The sequence below is a fragment of the Paroedura picta genome, chromosome 5, assembly GCF_049243985.1.
Source record: "Paroedura picta isolate Pp20150507F chromosome 5, Ppicta_v3.0, whole genome shotgun sequence".
NCBI classification, from domain to species: Eukaryota; Metazoa; Chordata; class Lepidosauria; order Squamata; family Gekkonidae; genus Paroedura; species Paroedura picta.
Window position 1 is genome coordinate 57,898,078 of NC_135373.1, and position 18,555 is coordinate 57,916,632.

General features: G+C 41.9%; 1 protein-coding gene across 1 annotated transcript in view; it reads right to left on the minus strand.

The window, feature by feature from the left end:
• COG5 (component of oligomeric golgi complex 5) overlaps window positions 1-18,547 on the minus strand; it is a 171,703-nt gene extending 153,156 nt beyond the window's left edge. The window contains exons 1-6 of the mRNA XM_077338169.1: window positions 18,398-18,547; window positions 17,662-17,801; window positions 13,738-13,795; window positions 8,429-8,483; window positions 8,274-8,343; window positions 7,253-7,373 (exon numbers count right to left, since the gene is read on the minus strand). Of these exons, the coding sequence (XP_077194284.1) occupies window positions 7,253-7,373; window positions 8,274-8,343; window positions 8,429-8,483; window positions 13,738-13,795; window positions 17,662-17,801; window positions 18,398-18,482 (529 nt within the window). The 5' untranslated portion in view covers window positions 18,483-18,547. The remainder of the gene's footprint in view (window positions 1-7,252; window positions 7,374-8,273; window positions 8,344-8,428; window positions 8,484-13,737; window positions 13,796-17,661; window positions 17,802-18,397) is intronic.
• Between the last annotated feature and the right edge of the window lie 8 nt (window positions 18,548-18,555).

An 18,555-nucleotide genomic window follows, 5' to 3' on the forward strand; every position in this document is an offset into this window, starting at 1 on the left:
CATATTGGGAACACACACTTCCTCACTTGGTACCTTCCTGCCCATCCATCGGTTCTCCATTTTTGAAGGCTTTAGCCACCTCATCACTGCTTCCAGGCATCTGGCTAAGGCTTTCATTATGGCCCTCCTGAACTCATCTATTCTGTTGGCTGTTTGTATTTTCCCAATGCCACTTCAGAACTGCACTAAACTGCAGAACTGCATGAAAGCTTTCACCATCTTGTCAGGGAAGTTCACGGAGACAGCAAACTACTCTCCTCAACCCTTGAAAGTTTCATAAAGGAAGGAGTTTCATAAAAGGAAGAGGAAGGAACTTCATTAGTATACAATTTCTACCAAGGGCTTTCTGACCCTGAACTACAAAGCTGCCCTTTTAAGGACCATAAAATTAGAGATGTGCCTTAGAAGTTATTACATCCCAGACAAAGACATCTTATGCATATAATACAATTCAGTGTTTAGAAGGTAAGACCATTGGGAATCAATATGTTTTACTAACAAATTAAAAATATGCATAGAGCCTCTTTAATCCAGCAAATGCATTCAACCTAAATGCCACCTTGAATGTTCCCTGCAGAGCTATTCAATTGCTAAAAACCTTGGGTAATATATATATATATATTTATAATAAAAGTTCTTTGAAATCTTTAGACACCCTCCAGTGTGAAAATGGACTTCTTGGCAGTCAGACAGAGAGCACTATCTGATCAGACACCCCTTGGAAATGGCTTGAGGATAAAACTAAACCAAGAATGAATTTCATATGCCATCTGCAATACAGTAATTCTCCTGGTGGGACTGCAATAATAATGACAAAGAAAAAGAGACTTCAGCTTGGCCATTTTCAAATTTCCTTTGTTTTAATAACCGGTTGCAAATGGATTTTTTCCTGTAATTTCAGACAGGCCTGTTTTAATAACTGGCTGCTAGCAGAGTTTATTTATCTGTTCATACAAACCAGCTTGCATCGGGTTAACAAAGCATAGTTGAGCCACTTTGGAGGGAAGCTACTTTCTTCTGATTACAACCACTTCATTCCGCTTCTGAATCATTGTAGTGTGCTGTTTAAAATGTTCATAGCGCTTCCTACAATGCCGCTTTTCTCCCTGTGCAATCTTCCACAGACTTTTTAAAAGTGTTCTAAGTTGAGAACTGCAACTGAAACTCAAATAATGGTGAACTTTGAAGCAGAACATTGAGATTTCTCATCATTCTGTTTGTTTGTTTATTATTGTACTTCTCTACTGCCATTCCCGGCTGGCCGGCTCGAGACGATTTACATCAATATGAAAATACAGATTTAAAATAACCAGAAAAACAAGCCCATTCTGTCCACCCCCAATCTCCCCCTTCTTGTAGTGCCACCACATGCCTACGGTGGAGTGTTAGAAAAAGGGACCCAACTGATGTTTCACCACCCAGCCTCAACCAATTGCCAGGTGGAAGAGCTCTGTTTGATAGCCCCTGCAGTACTGCAAGAGCTCTGACAGGGGACAGGGGCCTTAGCTCTTTCGGGCGCTCATTCCACCAGGTTGCAGCCAGGACCAAAAAGGCCCTGGCGAATACTTCTCATGGGCCAGGAATCATCAACCTGTTCTGATTTGCAGAGCACAGAGCTCTGCTAGGGGCATAGGGAGACAGATGGTCCCTTAGGTACGCAGGGTCCAGACCACAAATGGCCTTGAAGGACAAAACCAAAACCTTAAATTTGATCCGGACTGGCAGCCCATGCAGCCCTCATGGGCTTTCTATGGTGTTCTTGTGAGGACACTCACAGCTGCATTTTTAATCAGCTGCAGCTTCTGGGTCAAGGATAAGGTCAGGCCAGAGTAGAGTAAGTTACAGAAGTCTAGTCTGGAGGTGACTATTGCATGTATCACTGTAGCCAGATGTTCTAGGGCCAGATAGGTCACTAGTAGCCTTGTTTGGCACAGATGGAAAAATGCCAGCTTGGCTATTATTGTGACCTGAGTGTTCATAGAGTGGGTGGCATCAGAAGATACCTCTAAATTCCTGGCCAGGCAAGATCGTTAGTTGCACCCCATCCAGGCAAGGGAGATGTGCTTCCCGATCTGGGCCTTTACTCCCTAGCTACAGAACCTCTGTCTTGGAAGGGCTGAGTTTCAGGCTGCTCTGATTGAGCCACTGCTTCTAAACAGCTGGCAAATGTTTCCAGAGGTGGGAAGGGGGTAAGTCAGCCTGGCCATTCATTAGGAGATAGAACTGGGTGTCATCAGCATATTGATAACAACTCAGCCCAAAATTCCAGACCATCTGGGACAGAGGGCACATACAGATGTTAAACAACATGGGAGAGAGCCCCTTGTGGGGCTCTGTACAGAAGTTGTTAATTGAGCGATTTCTCCTCTCCCACTGCAACTCTCTGTGTGCAGATCAGCCATTGCAGGGCTGTACAACATATTCTAGGCTAACAACTCATGATCAGCTACATCAAATGCCATTGACAGATCTAGTAGCACAAGGAGCACAAACCCACCTCTGTCCAGCTGGCGCCGGAGATCATCCACATAGAACTCAAGCTAACAATAATCTTCTCAGTTGTTTTTCAGTTAAGATAAAATTCACTGCAAGAACAGAGATCTACTCAGGGTTTTCAAGTCAACTTTAGGAGCATTCCCAGGTTAATTTTATCCCAAGCTGCAAAAGGGGATGAAAGGGCACAATCTCCCTCCTAATTTCTCACTGTTCAGAAATGACAGATAGTGTAAAGTGTAACAAAATAATTATTGACCTGGGGGGTGGATTCTGTAGAGCATGTCTTATTGGTCTTAAGAGAAACACATTACCTATTAGTATCCAGGCACAATTCAAGATGCTGGTCCTTACCTTGAAAACTCTAAGTCATACGGAGAAAAAGGAACCTAAATGACCACAGGTACCATGAGAATCTGGTCACTGGCTGAGACCAGCATCAGAGGGCTCCCTTCATCTTTGCAGCAAGGAAGGCAGCAACAGAAAACTGGAAGTTTTCTGAAGAGGCATCTAAACCAGATCACCTTTCCCAAAATAGTGAGTCTGATACAAGCCTTTAGTTTTACACAGCAGGTGTAAGTTTTTTTATTTGCTCAGGGATTTTGCCTGGTTTTGTTCTCATTATAATAATTGCGTTTTTACTGCCACCTTTACATTTATTTTAACTTCTGATTTTATCCTGCTGATTGCATCACTGACGTGTATCCAACTATATGAACACTGATTTCCTCCCCCCCGCCCCATTTGTTTCTGGTCGTGACGGCAGGGAGAGGGGGGCATCAGTGGAGGCCTATAGTAAAAGAGGAGGAAACTGGCTGAATCAGCATCCCTGGTATGCACATGGAAATGCTGTTCCATCAAAGAAGCTACACGGTCAGATACATGCCATTGTTTCTACTGCTTTATGTTTTAGCTTTGGATGATTTATTTTTAATGTTGCCTTAGGCATAATTTAAATAGTAAATTGTTAATCTGTTCACCTGCAAAGGACCCATGAACTGAATTTGAACGTTCATCATGTAATACATCCTTTAGAATTCAAGGTGTATTCTCAAACAGAAGTAGAGCCAGAGGGTTTTATACTTTCTTTTCACTACCTGAAGGAGTCCCAAAGCGAGTGACCTTTCTCCCCAAAACAGATACCCTGTGAGGTAGGTGGGGCTGAGGGAGCTCAAACAGAACTGCTCTGCAAGAACTGTGACTGTTCTAAGATCATCCAGCTGGCTGCATGCGGAAGAGCAGAGAATTCAATCCAGTTCTCCAGATTACAGTCCATTGCTCTTTAACTACTACACCATACCGGCTGTCAGGTCGAGGGCTTTCAAAAATGCATTTGAGAGATACTTATGGGATGATAAAAAGAGATCCTTGTAATCCTTATAAATATGTAGTCAAAGACTCCACCATATCATTTGGTGCTACTCCAGAACTGCTCAGAAGTAACCCAAATTTTCTGTGGCGCTAAGTGAAGATATAGAATGGCCTGGAAACAGGCATGATACACACAAGGGAACTGCCTTTCTTTTACATATAATCACCTTTACTCCACTTCTGATGCCACCAATATGGTATCATGAGAGCTGGCAACTCAAAGTGTGTTTAAAATATTGAATAGGTTGGATTACTTTAAATCTCCCCACCCTAGCTTAACTTTCTGCTGCATCTCTCTGTCTCTTCCCGATTAAACTCAACTAAGCATTCACATTCCATCAAGTGCATCAATTGACAATAAATCCTTTTCGGTCATTATATCAATCATCTCCCAAATCAGCTGCACCAAGCAAGAATACACGAGCTAAGCTAGAAAATATTATTCATGTGATAATCACAGCCCATCGCAGACATCTCTACAGTTGCGGTTCACTGAACAGCTAGCAGCAAAAGCTTAGCTTCTGCACAATGTGCACTAATGATATGGTATGCTGGCTGCTATTTCTTAAGCAAAACTATAACGAAAACCTTATTGTACAGATAAGAGGAGGCTATATCCTGTTGTTGTTTACAATTGGTCCTGCTGAGTACTATGAATGTAAAATGGTGGAGGAGAAAAGGGCATGGTACGGGGGGGGGGGCACAGATTTCATATGGTTCTAACAAACATATAAAGGAAAAAAATCCTCAGCTGATGAAGAACATCATAGCTTTCAAAACACAGCTGAGCAATTACTAAACTAATCTCCTTGAAGATAATGTCATCTGTTACAACAATATAAGCACTAGGGATATGCAGAGGGCAAATAAAGATCTGTCAGGAGAGCACTAGGTGATTTCCCAAGGACTGACAAACACCCACTGGGATCTTTGCAAAAGAAAGAACTTGCTCCTTCTGCTCCCATGGGCAGTACCAAGGTGGCAGTCCAACCACACAATGCTTTTGCTTCACGATGGCTAGGAGGTAACAGACTTGGCTAGCTGGGCAGAACTGTGAGCAAGTGACTCCTGTCCTTACCCCCCTATCAATTTTAGAATTAGAAGGCATGTTGCACAGACTGCAGGCACCGGCACTATGAATGTTTAAGGGTGGGGGCAGGAAGCATTAAACAAATTCAAGGGATCTCCATGTTCATAAGCTGTATGCCTCCAATTACCAAATTCTAAGCAACAGGCAGGCTCCCAAACGGCATCACTGTGGCCCACTGAAGAAGACAAAATGCCGGACAACTAATTTACAAATCAATCTGTTGCAAAGGAAAAAGTGTATTCTTCTTAAACTCAAGAAGATACAAATCAATGTATCTCAACTGTGACAAATAAATCTAAATAAATAAACAAGATACTGAACAGGAATTCCCATTTAATATGACTGTAAATGAGCTAAATACTAGCTCCCTGCTTCCCTGTTATATCTTCGCTAATTTGCTGGGAAGCACGTTTCAAGGCCTTTTTTTTGCAATATCATCTTGCCAAAAGTATTTCTGCCTAAATGGTCCTTACTCCAAAGCTTCAGAAATGGCCCCCTGGTCACAGTATAGGAAATCTTTTAATACTTCACATGAAATCTGGCAAGGCACCAGGACCTGGCCTTGATACTTTCAGAGCTTCTTAAAGCAAATGTTGATTGCTAGGCGGAGATTCTGTCACCAATATTTACTCAAATTAATGAGACAGGAATTGTAGCCACCTCCTGGTCACATATAATAGTCCCTATCAATAAAAAGGTGACCCAACGGACCCAAATAATTATTGGTACAAGTTTTTTATCAGTGGTGGGCAAACTGTGTGCTTCCTTGCTCTATAAGCTACTTCTCTGGATTGAGGATGAAGCTACACATACAAGTATTGGTATAAAATATCTGAGTTCCTGACCTTCTGAAGGTTTCCTTCTGGATGAAGAGAAAAATAGGAAGTGTGGCCAAATTTTTGCGAAGTGCAATCAAATTGCATCAGGACTGCTGTTAAGGACAATCTGCTGTATACTTTTCATTCCTTCTGGGTTCTTTGTATCTACTTTGTCATTTTATGCTTACCTATTTTAATTTTAACTGTGATAGTTTTATATGCCAATAAAAGATTCGGATGAAGCCACACAGAGACTGAGCAAGACGGTTTCTGTAGAAAGTGCACTTGATACATAGTTGGCAGGGTCCTGCATCTAGCAATGTTTTTTTCTGGAGAGGGTGAACCACAGCTCCCTTCAGCTCCTCTGAAAATTGCACTGGGAGAGACTGATGATCTTTCAAACAGAACCTCCCATCCGTTCATCATTATCAAGTACTGGGCCAAGTCTGCCCTCTTTAAGAATCCTAGAATCACTGAGTTGGAAGGGACCTCCAGGGTTATCTAGTCCAACCCCCTACAGAATGCTGGAAATTAACAACTGAGTTTGTAATGACAATTAGATTGGCAGTTTTGTGATGTTTTCCATTGATGTATTGTGTTTGTAATAGGTTGTAAACTGTTTCAAAAGCTTTTTTTAAAGTTGAAAGACACTATGTACAGTTCCTTAAATCACTTAAACCACTAAACTCAGCTACAGCACTGGAACTATCACTTTTATAGGGAATCTTTTTGATGCCCTGGCTAAAATGAGATCCTATGCCAGTCACAGGAGAAGGAGTTTGTTACTTTGATTTTTTGAGTTTGTTACAACACAAGGGGGCATAATCAAATACAAAAAAATCAAAATGCACACAAACATGGAAATGCTTTAAGTTGATGGCTTTTGGCATCTCACACATGATGTACATGGCTCCTCAGCAACATCAGAACAACAAAAATGATGACATTAAAAACGTGTAAAGGTAAAGGTATCCCCTGTGCAAGCACCGAGTCATGTCTGACCCTTGGGGTGACGCCCTCCAGCGTTTTCATGGCAGATTCAATACAGGGTGGTTTGCCAGTGCCTTCCCCAGTCATGACCGTTTACCCTCCAGCAAGCTGGGTACTCATTTTACCGACCTCGGAAGGATGGAAGGCTGAGTCAACCTTGAGCCGGCTGCTGGGATTGAACTCCCAGCCTCATGGGCAAAGCTTTCAGACGGCTACCTTACCACTCTGCGCCACAAGAGGCTCTTAAAAACGCATAATCAAGGCTCAAAAACTGATCTGCACCAACCTAGCAATTTCTCAGCCATTAGAAATGGAGGAAGTCAACACCACTATAGTTTTCAGTGTTTCCAAATGCACCTCAAGTAAGAGGAATTCTGTCTGCTATGCATTCCAATGACTCCCTAAATGAACAGGAATGTACAGTTCAACTATCAAAAGAGCTTTGCGTGTTAGCAAACAGAAAGCCACTGAAATGACCAAGGAGACTCACCGAGCTCGTTGAGACTCTGGGCAGCTTTTGTTATCTCCCGGCTCCCTCCCTGCAGCTGCCCTTGAAGTCGCTTGCTGAGATACAAGATGCGTATTATTCTCCGCAGCAAGTCGCAGGCAGCCTTGAGAGGAAGAACATATTCAACATGTTGCATTATTACACAGTTTGAAGCACTGACTATAGAAAACGCTGCATGCACTTCTGGGCTTACAATGCAATACACACACAACTCTCTGAAATGAGATCCATTTCATGAACTTGAGCCCAACAAATCACAAATGGATCCAATGAACAATAAACAATAAGCATGTAGAACTGCAAGAACATTGAAAAACATGATTCGGACATGTCTGTATCTTTAATTTTAATCAACCATATAAGTTCTGTTAATATTGCAATCAGACAACTTTTTAAAGAGTTAAGTGAGGGGCACTGTGCTCCACCAGTCCTGGACAATCATTTTTTATCTACTGCTATTGATCAATATCAGAATACATTAAGTGTTGCTATTGGAGAGACACATTCATAATAACTCTCCCAAAATCACTTTGAAACAAGCAATTTGGAGAAGACCCTGTACAGAGTTTGTCCTACAAGTCTGTAATGAACAGTTCCATTTGGCTTATGCCCCTCCCCCCAGCAAAGATGGTTGATGTGTTCAGAATACATCCTCAGTGGTTTCAATTATTTATTCTGGGAGTGTGTCATTGACCTTTCCCACCCCACATTACACAGTATCCATAGCAACACTCTGGATTCAGCCAATGGAAAGACTATAGTTATATCTGGCTACAATTAATTCTTGTACATGGATCAGTTGATATTACAGGAGCACTTCCTAAGAAACACTTTTGCTGTTCTCAAAATTATGACATTTCTTTCTGCAAGAAATGTTTCCCGCAGGCAGCACTGGCAGATTCGTAACTCTCTGAAACGCTATAGCTGAATTCCCTGCGTTTTGTACAACCAAAAGGAAGGGATTGGCAGAGAAATAGATGGCAAAAGACAGGAGATAACTTACCTGAAGCCTTGCTAACTGTGCAGTTCGAGACACTATTTTATTGTAGGGATCGATAATTTTGGTTCTGATCCTAATGAAAAAATGAAAGTATTTTTAGAAACCTTGGTGGTACATTAGAAGTTAATATTTGTATTTATATTTGAGAGCAGTCATACCGATCAACAGTGCTTTGTAGGGCACCTATTCTTGTCTGCATCATTTGAAGAACACCTGTATGAGAGTTAAAAGAGACAACAATCAGTATTTCATTACCACAGATCTAACATTAAGGCTGATTTAATTTGAAAAATATAGACAATATTTCTGATGAACTTTAGTAGATGTTGAAGTCATCCGCAACATTTCTGTGTGTGTGGTGTGTATGTGTAAATATTCTTCTCCCATAACATCTTCTTTATAATTCTTGCAGTCTGAGCTGTAATGAGTTTCTTTAAGTGTAAGTCCCACTGAATGCAGGGGGATTTTGTATGCTTATGACAGGTTTAGAAGGGTGTAACTCTGTTTAGGATTGCACAGTTTTTGCAATAATTATCTGCAATAATTTGAGGCAAGATTAAAGACTTCCTTAAAATCAGGAAATCTTCAGTCTTGATAAGCCATAATGAGACAAGTGAGTGGGAGGGAGTATAAACCTGAGGATTTCAGGCTTATGTCACAAATAAATGGTGACTTGTTGACAGCTGAATGCAGGAGAACAATGTAAGCCACTTAGGATACCTGCACCGTAACAATCCAATCTTATTCATACATTTACTCAGAAATGTCCCCCTAAATTCAAGACAAATAGGAATAAATGTTCACCCCTTGGCTATGATTAACTGTCTGGGCTGGAGCTGAGTAGGGTGAGAAAGCATTTTATCTGCTGCAGCGCTTGGAGTTCTGGTAATCTTCTGGTAATCTCCCTATATAATACATGCATAATACATAAACACAAACAGAATTCCCAGTTTATACATAATGTGTACCTATATTTGGTTATCAGTGCTCAGAGGGGAAAGCAATTCCAGAGACCCTGATATTGAATAATGGATGTTTTTCACATTATGCTATCTGTTGCCCAGCTTTTGGCTGGCTTCCCAATTTTCCTACAATTTACAAATTTCCTAAACTGCTTTTCAAAGCAATAAACAGTAAGTGATTATAGTACAATATTAAAATTGTGAAGTACAAAAATAAACCATAGCACAATTTAAAAACACAGCAACCGAAACATGGCAATTAAAACTCAGCAGAGACAATAACAAAATATGCTACTTCTGAAATGTCTACAACAACCAGCTGAATTCACTTGCAGAAATGTTTCACACTTGTATGGAGAATATGGGGCCAGCAGCAAATGGTGGGGTGGGAGCCCTTGATCACTGACATAGACAGTTTTATTTCTCCCATATTTTTGAGAACTACAACTGAATTTGAGGGGACTGATTGGCTGTTTTGGCAAATAATTATTTATTTATTTGTTTGTTACATTTCTTACCCACCGCTTCCACAAGGCTTGCAGCGGGTTACAGTGCGTGTTAAAATCCCATAAAACCAACCAAGCACAATTCAGTAAGGTAAAGGTATCCCCTGTGCAAGCATCGGGTCATGTCTGACCCTTGGGGTGACTAGCGTTTTCATGGCAGACTCAGTACGCAGTGGTTTGCCAGTGCCTTCCCCAGTCTTTACCATTTACCCCCAGCAAGCTGGGTACTCATTTACCGACCTCGGAAGGATGGAAGGCTGAGTCAACCTTGAGCCGACTGCTGAGATTGAACTCCCAGCCTCATGGGCAGAGCTTTAGACTGCATGTCTGCTGCCTTACCACTCTGCGCCACAAGAGGCCCATCACAATACAATAACAATAGGCAATAAAATAAACAAGAACAGCGACGACTAAACCCAATTCCTGCTCCCAGGGGAGGCAAAAGAGGCTGTATTTGTATGTGCGACACGGTTTACTATTTTAACAGAATTAATTTTTGCTTTATGTTCCCACTGTCAGGATGGTAGTTCATAGTCTGACGAAGAGTGCTTGCACTCAAAAGCTCACGCCTTGAATAAATCTTTGTTGGTCCTCAAGGTGCTACTGGACTCTGGTTCGATTTACCATGATGACTTAATACCAATGAAGAGTCAGTAAACAATTAGTAGAAAACAGCCTTAACACTAAAGAGTTCATGTTGTTTTAATTTCTCCATGGAAATAAAAACATCAAGCTTTCATATCACAGAGAAAGTGTTCCTCAAAAACAAGCAGATTTTTGTCCTAATTAAAGGGTGGAAAGAAATCATATCATCACTGAGGAATACTACCATTTCTACAGAGTGGTAATATCAAAAGAGCATCAGAAAGTTAGCCAAATTTCAACATATTTCAGGTCATATGCACCTCTTACTGGTAGTTATAGGAAGTCAGGGCTCGATTTTAACATACACACTCACAGTTAAAATTCATGTACAAACTCAGAAGCCTGTAGGAGTCCAATTCTCTCTATATAAACTAGGCTCAGCACACCAGGGTGACATAACAAGAATCTGTCAACCCACACATTTGCCAAAGCTTAGTCATCTATATATCAAGAAGCCAAAATCCAAGTCGCATATTGTCAAGCTTTATTTAATAAGAAGAAGATTAAAAGGGAGGGGGGAAACAGGCACTCAGGTAGATCCAGTAACCCATATTGAAGACACAACAGGGTACTCCATGCATTCACGTGGTCGTTTCAAGAGTTCTCTCCACAGTAAGTTAATAAATACTGAGCTGAATTCTATGGATCTGTTCTGCTTTCCTCTAAAGGAAGAGGGTTTCCACTGACACAAAAGGCTCTACTCTTGCACAAGGAGAAGTCTTCTTCTACTGGAGGATAGCTTCCAAGGAATTGAACTTCAGACTCCCATCTGAGTCTAGCCCTGTCTCTCACTCACTGTCCTCCATTAAAAAAAAAAGAATTTGCCAAACTGAAATTGCTATATACAATAAAAGGCAGCTGCAAGTTCGTAACTAACTGAACCATCTCCCCTTTTAATGAGGTTACCCAACAGTCTTGTGGGAAAGAACACTGCCTTTCCAAGGCCAAGGCCTTTCACACAGGTGGTAAAATGTTCATATTTTTGCTTTTAACAAGGAGAGCAACAGGAGGGAAATTTCTAACAGAATAACATCTGAAAATAGCTCCAATCAGCAAGACAGAGATTGTCCTAAGGACACAGTGCTTCCATGGGGATTTGATTCTGGGTCTCCCAGATTCTATTAAGTTCTAACCACTCTACCTCACTGGCTTCAGCCAGCAAATTGTGTTTGGATTCAGTTTCACACAATAAGCATTTGAAATGATCACTCAAAAGATATAATGACATGGGAAAACAAAGTTATTCTAAGCCAATCTTGTTCTCAGCTATATAATCTCCAGGAATTTTTTTTAATTGCGCATTTTAAAAACCCATTTAAGACCCATATAAGGCAAGGTGCATACAATATATTCAACTACTTAAACAGTTAACAGTCTTTACATAGAAAAGAACTAATATGGACATTTATATACCTGTATATAAATCCTGAGATCAGGAAGTCACATTAGCTTCAGATAAAGGTCACAAACTCAAGAACAAGACTCTACTTCAGATATTTATTGAAGCTGTTTATAGCCCATCTTTCTCCCTGGAACTCAAGGCGGAATTGGCTATTGACTATTCACCAAAATAGTAATATTATACAGGTAGAAAATCTTAGGCCTCCCTTTTAGTGTGTGATGACTCACTGTTTATGACTTTTGGTACCCCCCCCCAAAAAAAAAAACAGTAATTAGGAAGAAAAAATATTCTGGTTCTAAATTGCTTGCTTTGAGAATTCTTTCGCATAATAAAATCTTGTCTCTAGTTATCCATGCCTCCAGTGATTTCCAGAATGTTTTGCTTTTCTGTATAAGTCTCTGTAAACACTGAAAGGTTCTATCAAAAACAATCTCTAAACTACAGGCTCCACCTGCTGACAATCTAAGAACCTACATTACAGCAAAAAAGTAATAGAATGTGCCACATACATTGTTCAATTCCTGTAGCATCTTGGACCAACAAATCCCCAGGGTATAAGCTTTCCTTTCAGAAGCCAAAGGTCAGTTACTCAGATATCAATGCTAAAAGCAATCAGGAACAAGCTAAATCTGCCCACCAGAATTACACAATCCTAAATAAAGGGTTTTGATTCCTGCCATCCAGTTACAAGTGGCTTACGGCAATCCCAGAGAGGTTTAAAGCAAGAGACGTTTAGAGGTGGTTTGCCACTGCCTGCCTCCACATCATGACCATGGTATTCCTTTGAGGATTCCCATCTAAATACTAGCCTTGGCTGACCCTGCTTAGCTTCTGAGGTCTGACAAGGTTGAGCTAGCATGGTCTACCCATATCAGGGCAAGAGAAGTATGCCTTTCTAATTCCACTTAAATTAATGTGCTTAGAAGGATGTAACCACATAAGAGAGCACTATAAGCAAGTCATCTTCCCTATGTGTAGCTCTAATAAAACCCGGTTTGCATGCAGACAACATACCAGTTAAAACCCACCTCAATTGGTCTTCAGTGGGAAACATACATCCAATAGGGAGAGGGAGCGCCCACACTGAGGACCAAAGTCTTCCCCACCCCTTCCTCCTCCTTCATACCTTTCCAGCCACTTGGGAGAAAGAAGAGCAGAGGGTAGGGCGGGGCGGGGTGGAGCCGGGTGGGAGCAGCCAGACACTCTCCACTGTGGGCACAGCACTGATTTTGGCAGCTCAGCTCCCAATGATCCACAGTACCGTGTGTGCAGCACTGGCCCTGGCAGCCCAGCTCCCAAGGCTAGGCTGTCGTGCTCCCAGACCTTCTACCCACCGGGGAGTGGGGGAGGGTGGCCAGCCACATTCCGCAGCACTGCATTGGCCCAGGCAACCCAGTTCACCGGCTGGGCCACCCTGCTCAGCAGGAGCCCTCCTGCCCAACACCTATTTTAGAGCCCATTTTTTAAATAAGTTTTGATACTAGTTAGATTTATCCCCAAGTCACTTCCTGCTCAAAGGAAAAGCTTATACTCCAAAAGTCTTCTTGATCTCCAAGGTGCACCTGGACTCTAATCTAGCTATTCTACATTATTTTGCTTTAATTACTTTGTGACCTGCCTTGTATGGAAGCCACATGAGATATTGATCAATCAATACCTTAAATAAATTCCAGAAGCTATTCACTAAACTAAAAGGGATTTTGAATCCACCCCTAACCATATGTGCTGATACTTGAAAACAGCACATGAAGCTACATTATACTGAGCCATTCTATTAGCTACATCTTCTTGCTGGCAATAGTAGCCTAGACTCTCAGTAGAGGTCTTTCCCATCCCCACCTACCCAATTCTTTTACCTGGAAGTACCAGGGATTGAACCAGAGATCTTCAGGATGCAAAGCAAAAGTTCTAGCCACCAAATCGCAGTAACTCAAAGGATAAAACATGCTCACCCTCCAAAGATTCTATGCCGGTTGCTTGGGCAAGCAAGTCCTCATGCCTCGCAACAACCTAGAAAATAAGAATATGGACTTTAATTTGAATGCTAAGTCACAAATAAAAAATGGTTTACACACAAGGCCACAATTTGAGCAGTGCACGTCAAAACCATCTGCAAATACAAGATGCCAGTTTTCTGGCTTTTGGATGGTTCTACACTGAAACTAGTGACAGCAGGCTATAAAGTCAAAGGTATTGATGGACCATAATAGCAACTGTATTTCACCTACTATTATGTTGCCACAGAGTAAGCGGTAACCTATTCTGATGAGGCAACTTCTAGTTTACAACAATCCTAGAAAGTACCACTGTAAACCTCTGGTTCGTTTCATAATAATCAAATATCAAGGCACAGATTTGAAAATATTTTCAGTGAACTGGCTGGAGATCTCCTCCTGGGTTTGATCTTGTCTAAATTCCATTTGTACAATGGTAACTACCCTATCTCTCAAAGCAGCCCAAAATGTCCTCTGAAATGCTGCTCCAGGGGGATGAGGGACTCTAGAGGAACTTGGGGGGGGGGAAGAGTCTGAGGGCTGCTGTAATAGCTGGACAGATACCTGTATCAGGTTGCAGCATCCTTCACTAGTATTCCAAGCAAATAATGGCAATAAAGATTACAGGATGCAAGGTTGTTACAATCCATGGTTTCAAGAGCCCAGAAATCAATCAAGCATAGACCGAGAGATCAAGGATTTCAAGCAAAAGAGTGGCAGCATGTCAACCTATAGCTACATTGCATCCACACTTCACATCATCCCTCAGGATGTTTTATAGCTAAACACCAGCTGCTCTGAACTCATCCCGCAACAACACATCACTTTCAACAGACAGCTGACATCTAGCCATAAGGTGAGTGCTTCGCCTTTTAGCCTGCAGCTCTGCTCTAAACCTGCACCTTCACTTGTCTAATGGGGCACATATTTATTTATTTATTTATTATTTATTTCTTGGATTTATATACTGTCAATCCCGGCTGGGCCCACAGCGGTTTACAAGAATAAAAGAATGAAATGCAATAAAGGTAAAGGTATCCCCTGTGCAAGCACCGAGTCATGTCTGACCCTTGGGGTGACGCCCTCCAGCGTTTTCATGGCAGACTCAATACGGGGTGGTTTGCCAGTGCCTTCCCCAGTCATTACCGTTTACCCCCCAGCAAGCTGGGTACTCATTTTACCAACCTAGGAAGGATGGAAGGCTGAGTCAACCTTGAGCCGGCTGCTGGGATTGAACTCCCAACCTCATGGGCAAAGCTTTCAGGCGGCTGCCTTACCACTCTGCGCCACAAGAGGCTCTTCGAAATGCAGTACAATCCCATAATTCCCTTAATAATAAATATTATTAATACCAAGGCGACAGGTAAAAACAACTATCTATTTCCCCTAGTTCAGCCAGGGGACAACCATCCTGCTGTTCTCCTTTTGGGAGTGAGGCACCAGATCAATCAGAAGGACACAGGGAGTCCTAGATCGAATGTCAGGACCCCAACCCTGGCCTCAAACATATGCCTGGCGGGCTGGATTCTGGAGAGCTGGAAACAGGCAGCTGGCTTTCATCTGCTTAAGCAGAACAGGATGGGGATGGGAGGTGATTCTGTGCAAGCTCTCAGTTGTAAATCTTGGTATGTTTGCACCTCTTGTTTGTCGGCTTCTCCAGCCTCTGATCTGGCTATGCTAGCCCCTTTCTCCTCTGAGAAGTCCTCACTATCACTGAGTCCTGGCTTCCCTCTTGAGCATGCAGATATTTTTCAATGGGATCCAACCCAGTGTACAAATGGTTGCAAGTTCTGATGACTTTCACTTTCCTCAGATCAAACTGGGCTTTCTAAGTAACTGTTTCCAGCTGGTGTGAACTGTTAACAGACAATTTATATAAGGCAATGTATTTCATATGAATCCTTGACAAAGTTTTATCATCCTGCTGCACCTTGAATATCGCCCAACAGATTCTGCCTGTTCAGGTACTTATAATAAAGTAGCTTCATGACTTTTTAATTGAGAAGTACTATATATACATTTAATGCTAGAGGGCATCACCCCAAGGGTCAGACATGACCCGGTGCTTGCACAGGGGGTACCTTTACCTTTATATACACATTTTATTTAGCTGTGCCATCTTTTCCATGTGAAATATTGCTAGCTGATGTTGAACTCTATGACTTTCCCAGTTCCATAATGTTTGGTCAGACATTCTACAGTTCCAAATTAAAACATGGCAAAAGACTGTCAAGTTTGATCTTAAACAGAATTGAAATCAAAGAGCTGAAACTGAAGCTTACTCTCGTATCAAGCCTTGGTTACTATTACACCCCCAAAATTAACATAAAAGAATAAATGGCATGCAAAAGGAACACTATGGAAAAGCAAATGTAATGGGTTGCCTTTTGTAAGTATTTTATAAAGCATCGCAGACAGAGATTTTCATAAGAGACCAGAAACATTCCAGTTTTAATCAGTGGGAACAGATTCCACTTTTCCCCCCTCATAAAACTGGTGAACGACTAGCATAGATGTTCAAAAGCAAAATCTCATTATGAAACCTCATTTTCCTTAAAGCACAGAAATTGAGTTATCTAGCAGTGTTTGAGCAGAGACATTAGGTATCTGCTCTGTTCATCCCCTATAGTTCCTTGAAGCTTAGGGAATTTGCGTCCTAGAAAGGAGAAAGTGTATGAGGAAAGAGTGTTGTCCCCAATGCAGAGCTTTTACCCACTCACTATGCTTCCCTTAACTCCACTGGAAACTAGTTTGCTTCTGCCAAATCAATTTGTTGTATTTCATGATCTGTTGTTTCCCCATGTTGTAAGCTGCTTGGAGTCCACATTCAGTGGAGAAAAGTGAAGTAAAAGGAGCCAAAACAAACAAAGACTCCCACTTTTATAAGCAAAGAAGACCAACTTTCCCCTATAAAGGACAAGCATTTTACATTTACAACTTTTTGCTTACTTTGGTGATTCAATATCAAGACTTGTTTTAACACCAAAACCCACACATATCTTATATGCACCACCCTTATTTACATTATTTACATTTTAAAGTTTGGAAAATGTACAAGTTTACAATTTGAAACAACTGCTAGCACTAACTCAGCTATACTATAGGAAAGCTTTTGGAAGAGACAAAATTAGCAATCAGTTCCTCATAAATGAATGCACAAGAGGATATAGATCCAACAAGTAAATATAAAGTTACTTGTCAGTTTAAAAGCCACCTGTACAAAGCTGGGTGTATTGTGAATTGGGCTTTTTACCCAGTCCCAGTTTGAATGAATCCCTCCCATCTACACTGAATTTGATTAACATTTTGATTTGGGAAACTTTAAATTTTCTCTCTGCAACATGCATGATTGATCCAGAGTGACCCTACCTTTCCCCTGCAAAATCCAGAAGTGGATATAACCCTTGATATTTCAAAAATCAGTATCAGGAAGTGTGCAGATTTCTGCTTTTTGCGAATTAACTCCTTTCTCCATGCCTGGTAGCAAAGTGTTCTTCCCTGATAGGCCAGGGCATCAGTTCAAAGACTTCCTGGTTCTGGGTTTGTCTTAAAGTGACTGCGCTCCAAAAGCCCTAACTTCTCTCAGCAGAGTTTTGCCTCTTGTTATTTCCCTCTCCTCCACTGTCTCCAAGCCTCTCCCCCCCCTTCAAAAAAGAAAGAGACTCCTCCTGCAATTGGCACCCCTCCCCATTCTGAGCTTCCCCAATCAAGTGCAGAACACTTTCTGTTTCAATTGAGGGGAGGGGGAGGGGGATAGAGGAAGATCAGAGTTCAAATCGAACTGAATTAAGCAAAATCCACAATAGAAAAAACAAAGTAACTGCAGAATCAGCCCTATTCAAATCTCTGTATGTAGACGTGGGCAATCTGCAGGATGCTTACTTGCAAGTGGAGTTCCTTATCCAGCTGACTGATTCCTTGAGCGAGTTTTGCCAATTGTTCAGCTATAACTGCTTGATGAATAGACTGGGAGGTGTATGCTTTTACATCAAAGTCTTCCCTCAAAAAGTCAGCATAACATTCTGAAAGAGACATCAAAAGGCATGATTTAACTTCCTTCTCCCTAACAAGCTTTCCAAGTTGACTCTCAATCTGCCTCCATGGAATTCACTCATCTCCCACATCTGTTACACAGATCTAGAGGGACTGCACTTTTCGACTCTTGCATTACCTAAGGCATGCAACTCTTAATGCAATCACATCCCCCTACTAAGACATAAGAAACATCACGATAGCCTTGTTAAAACTTTGCAGCAGAATCACTGTGACTCCACTACCCATAAATTCGGGCAAAAGAAACATTCCATCCCCCAGTCCATATTTGTTCGCCAAAGTTCGTGCTGTTTGCCTGAGAGCACGGCACGGGAAAGGAAGAAGTCTAACGTAAAAGCCATGGGCTTACACTGGCATGCTTCTGCATAGGATCGCAACGTAAAAAACATCAACTACAAACTAGCAAAACGACTTTCAGCACAGAAGGGCTGTAAACCCCAAATCACTTCCTGGGTAACAAATCCCAGTGATTAGCATACTGGAGCAGTCTCCTGAGCAGACATGAAGAGGGCCGCTCATGAGACCCATTCCTCGCTTGCCAAGCGCTCCTGAAACGTCCCCTCACCGTCTCTTAGCAGCGGCCCCACTGCCGATTCCTGGGGGGCTGCAGGTGCAGCTCCCAAGCCGAACGCGCCTCCTTCCCCTTCCATGCTGGCATACAGCCGCCTCTAGATGACGCAGTCAGCATGCGACGGCGAGCTCAACGTAGTTCAGGCTGTTCTT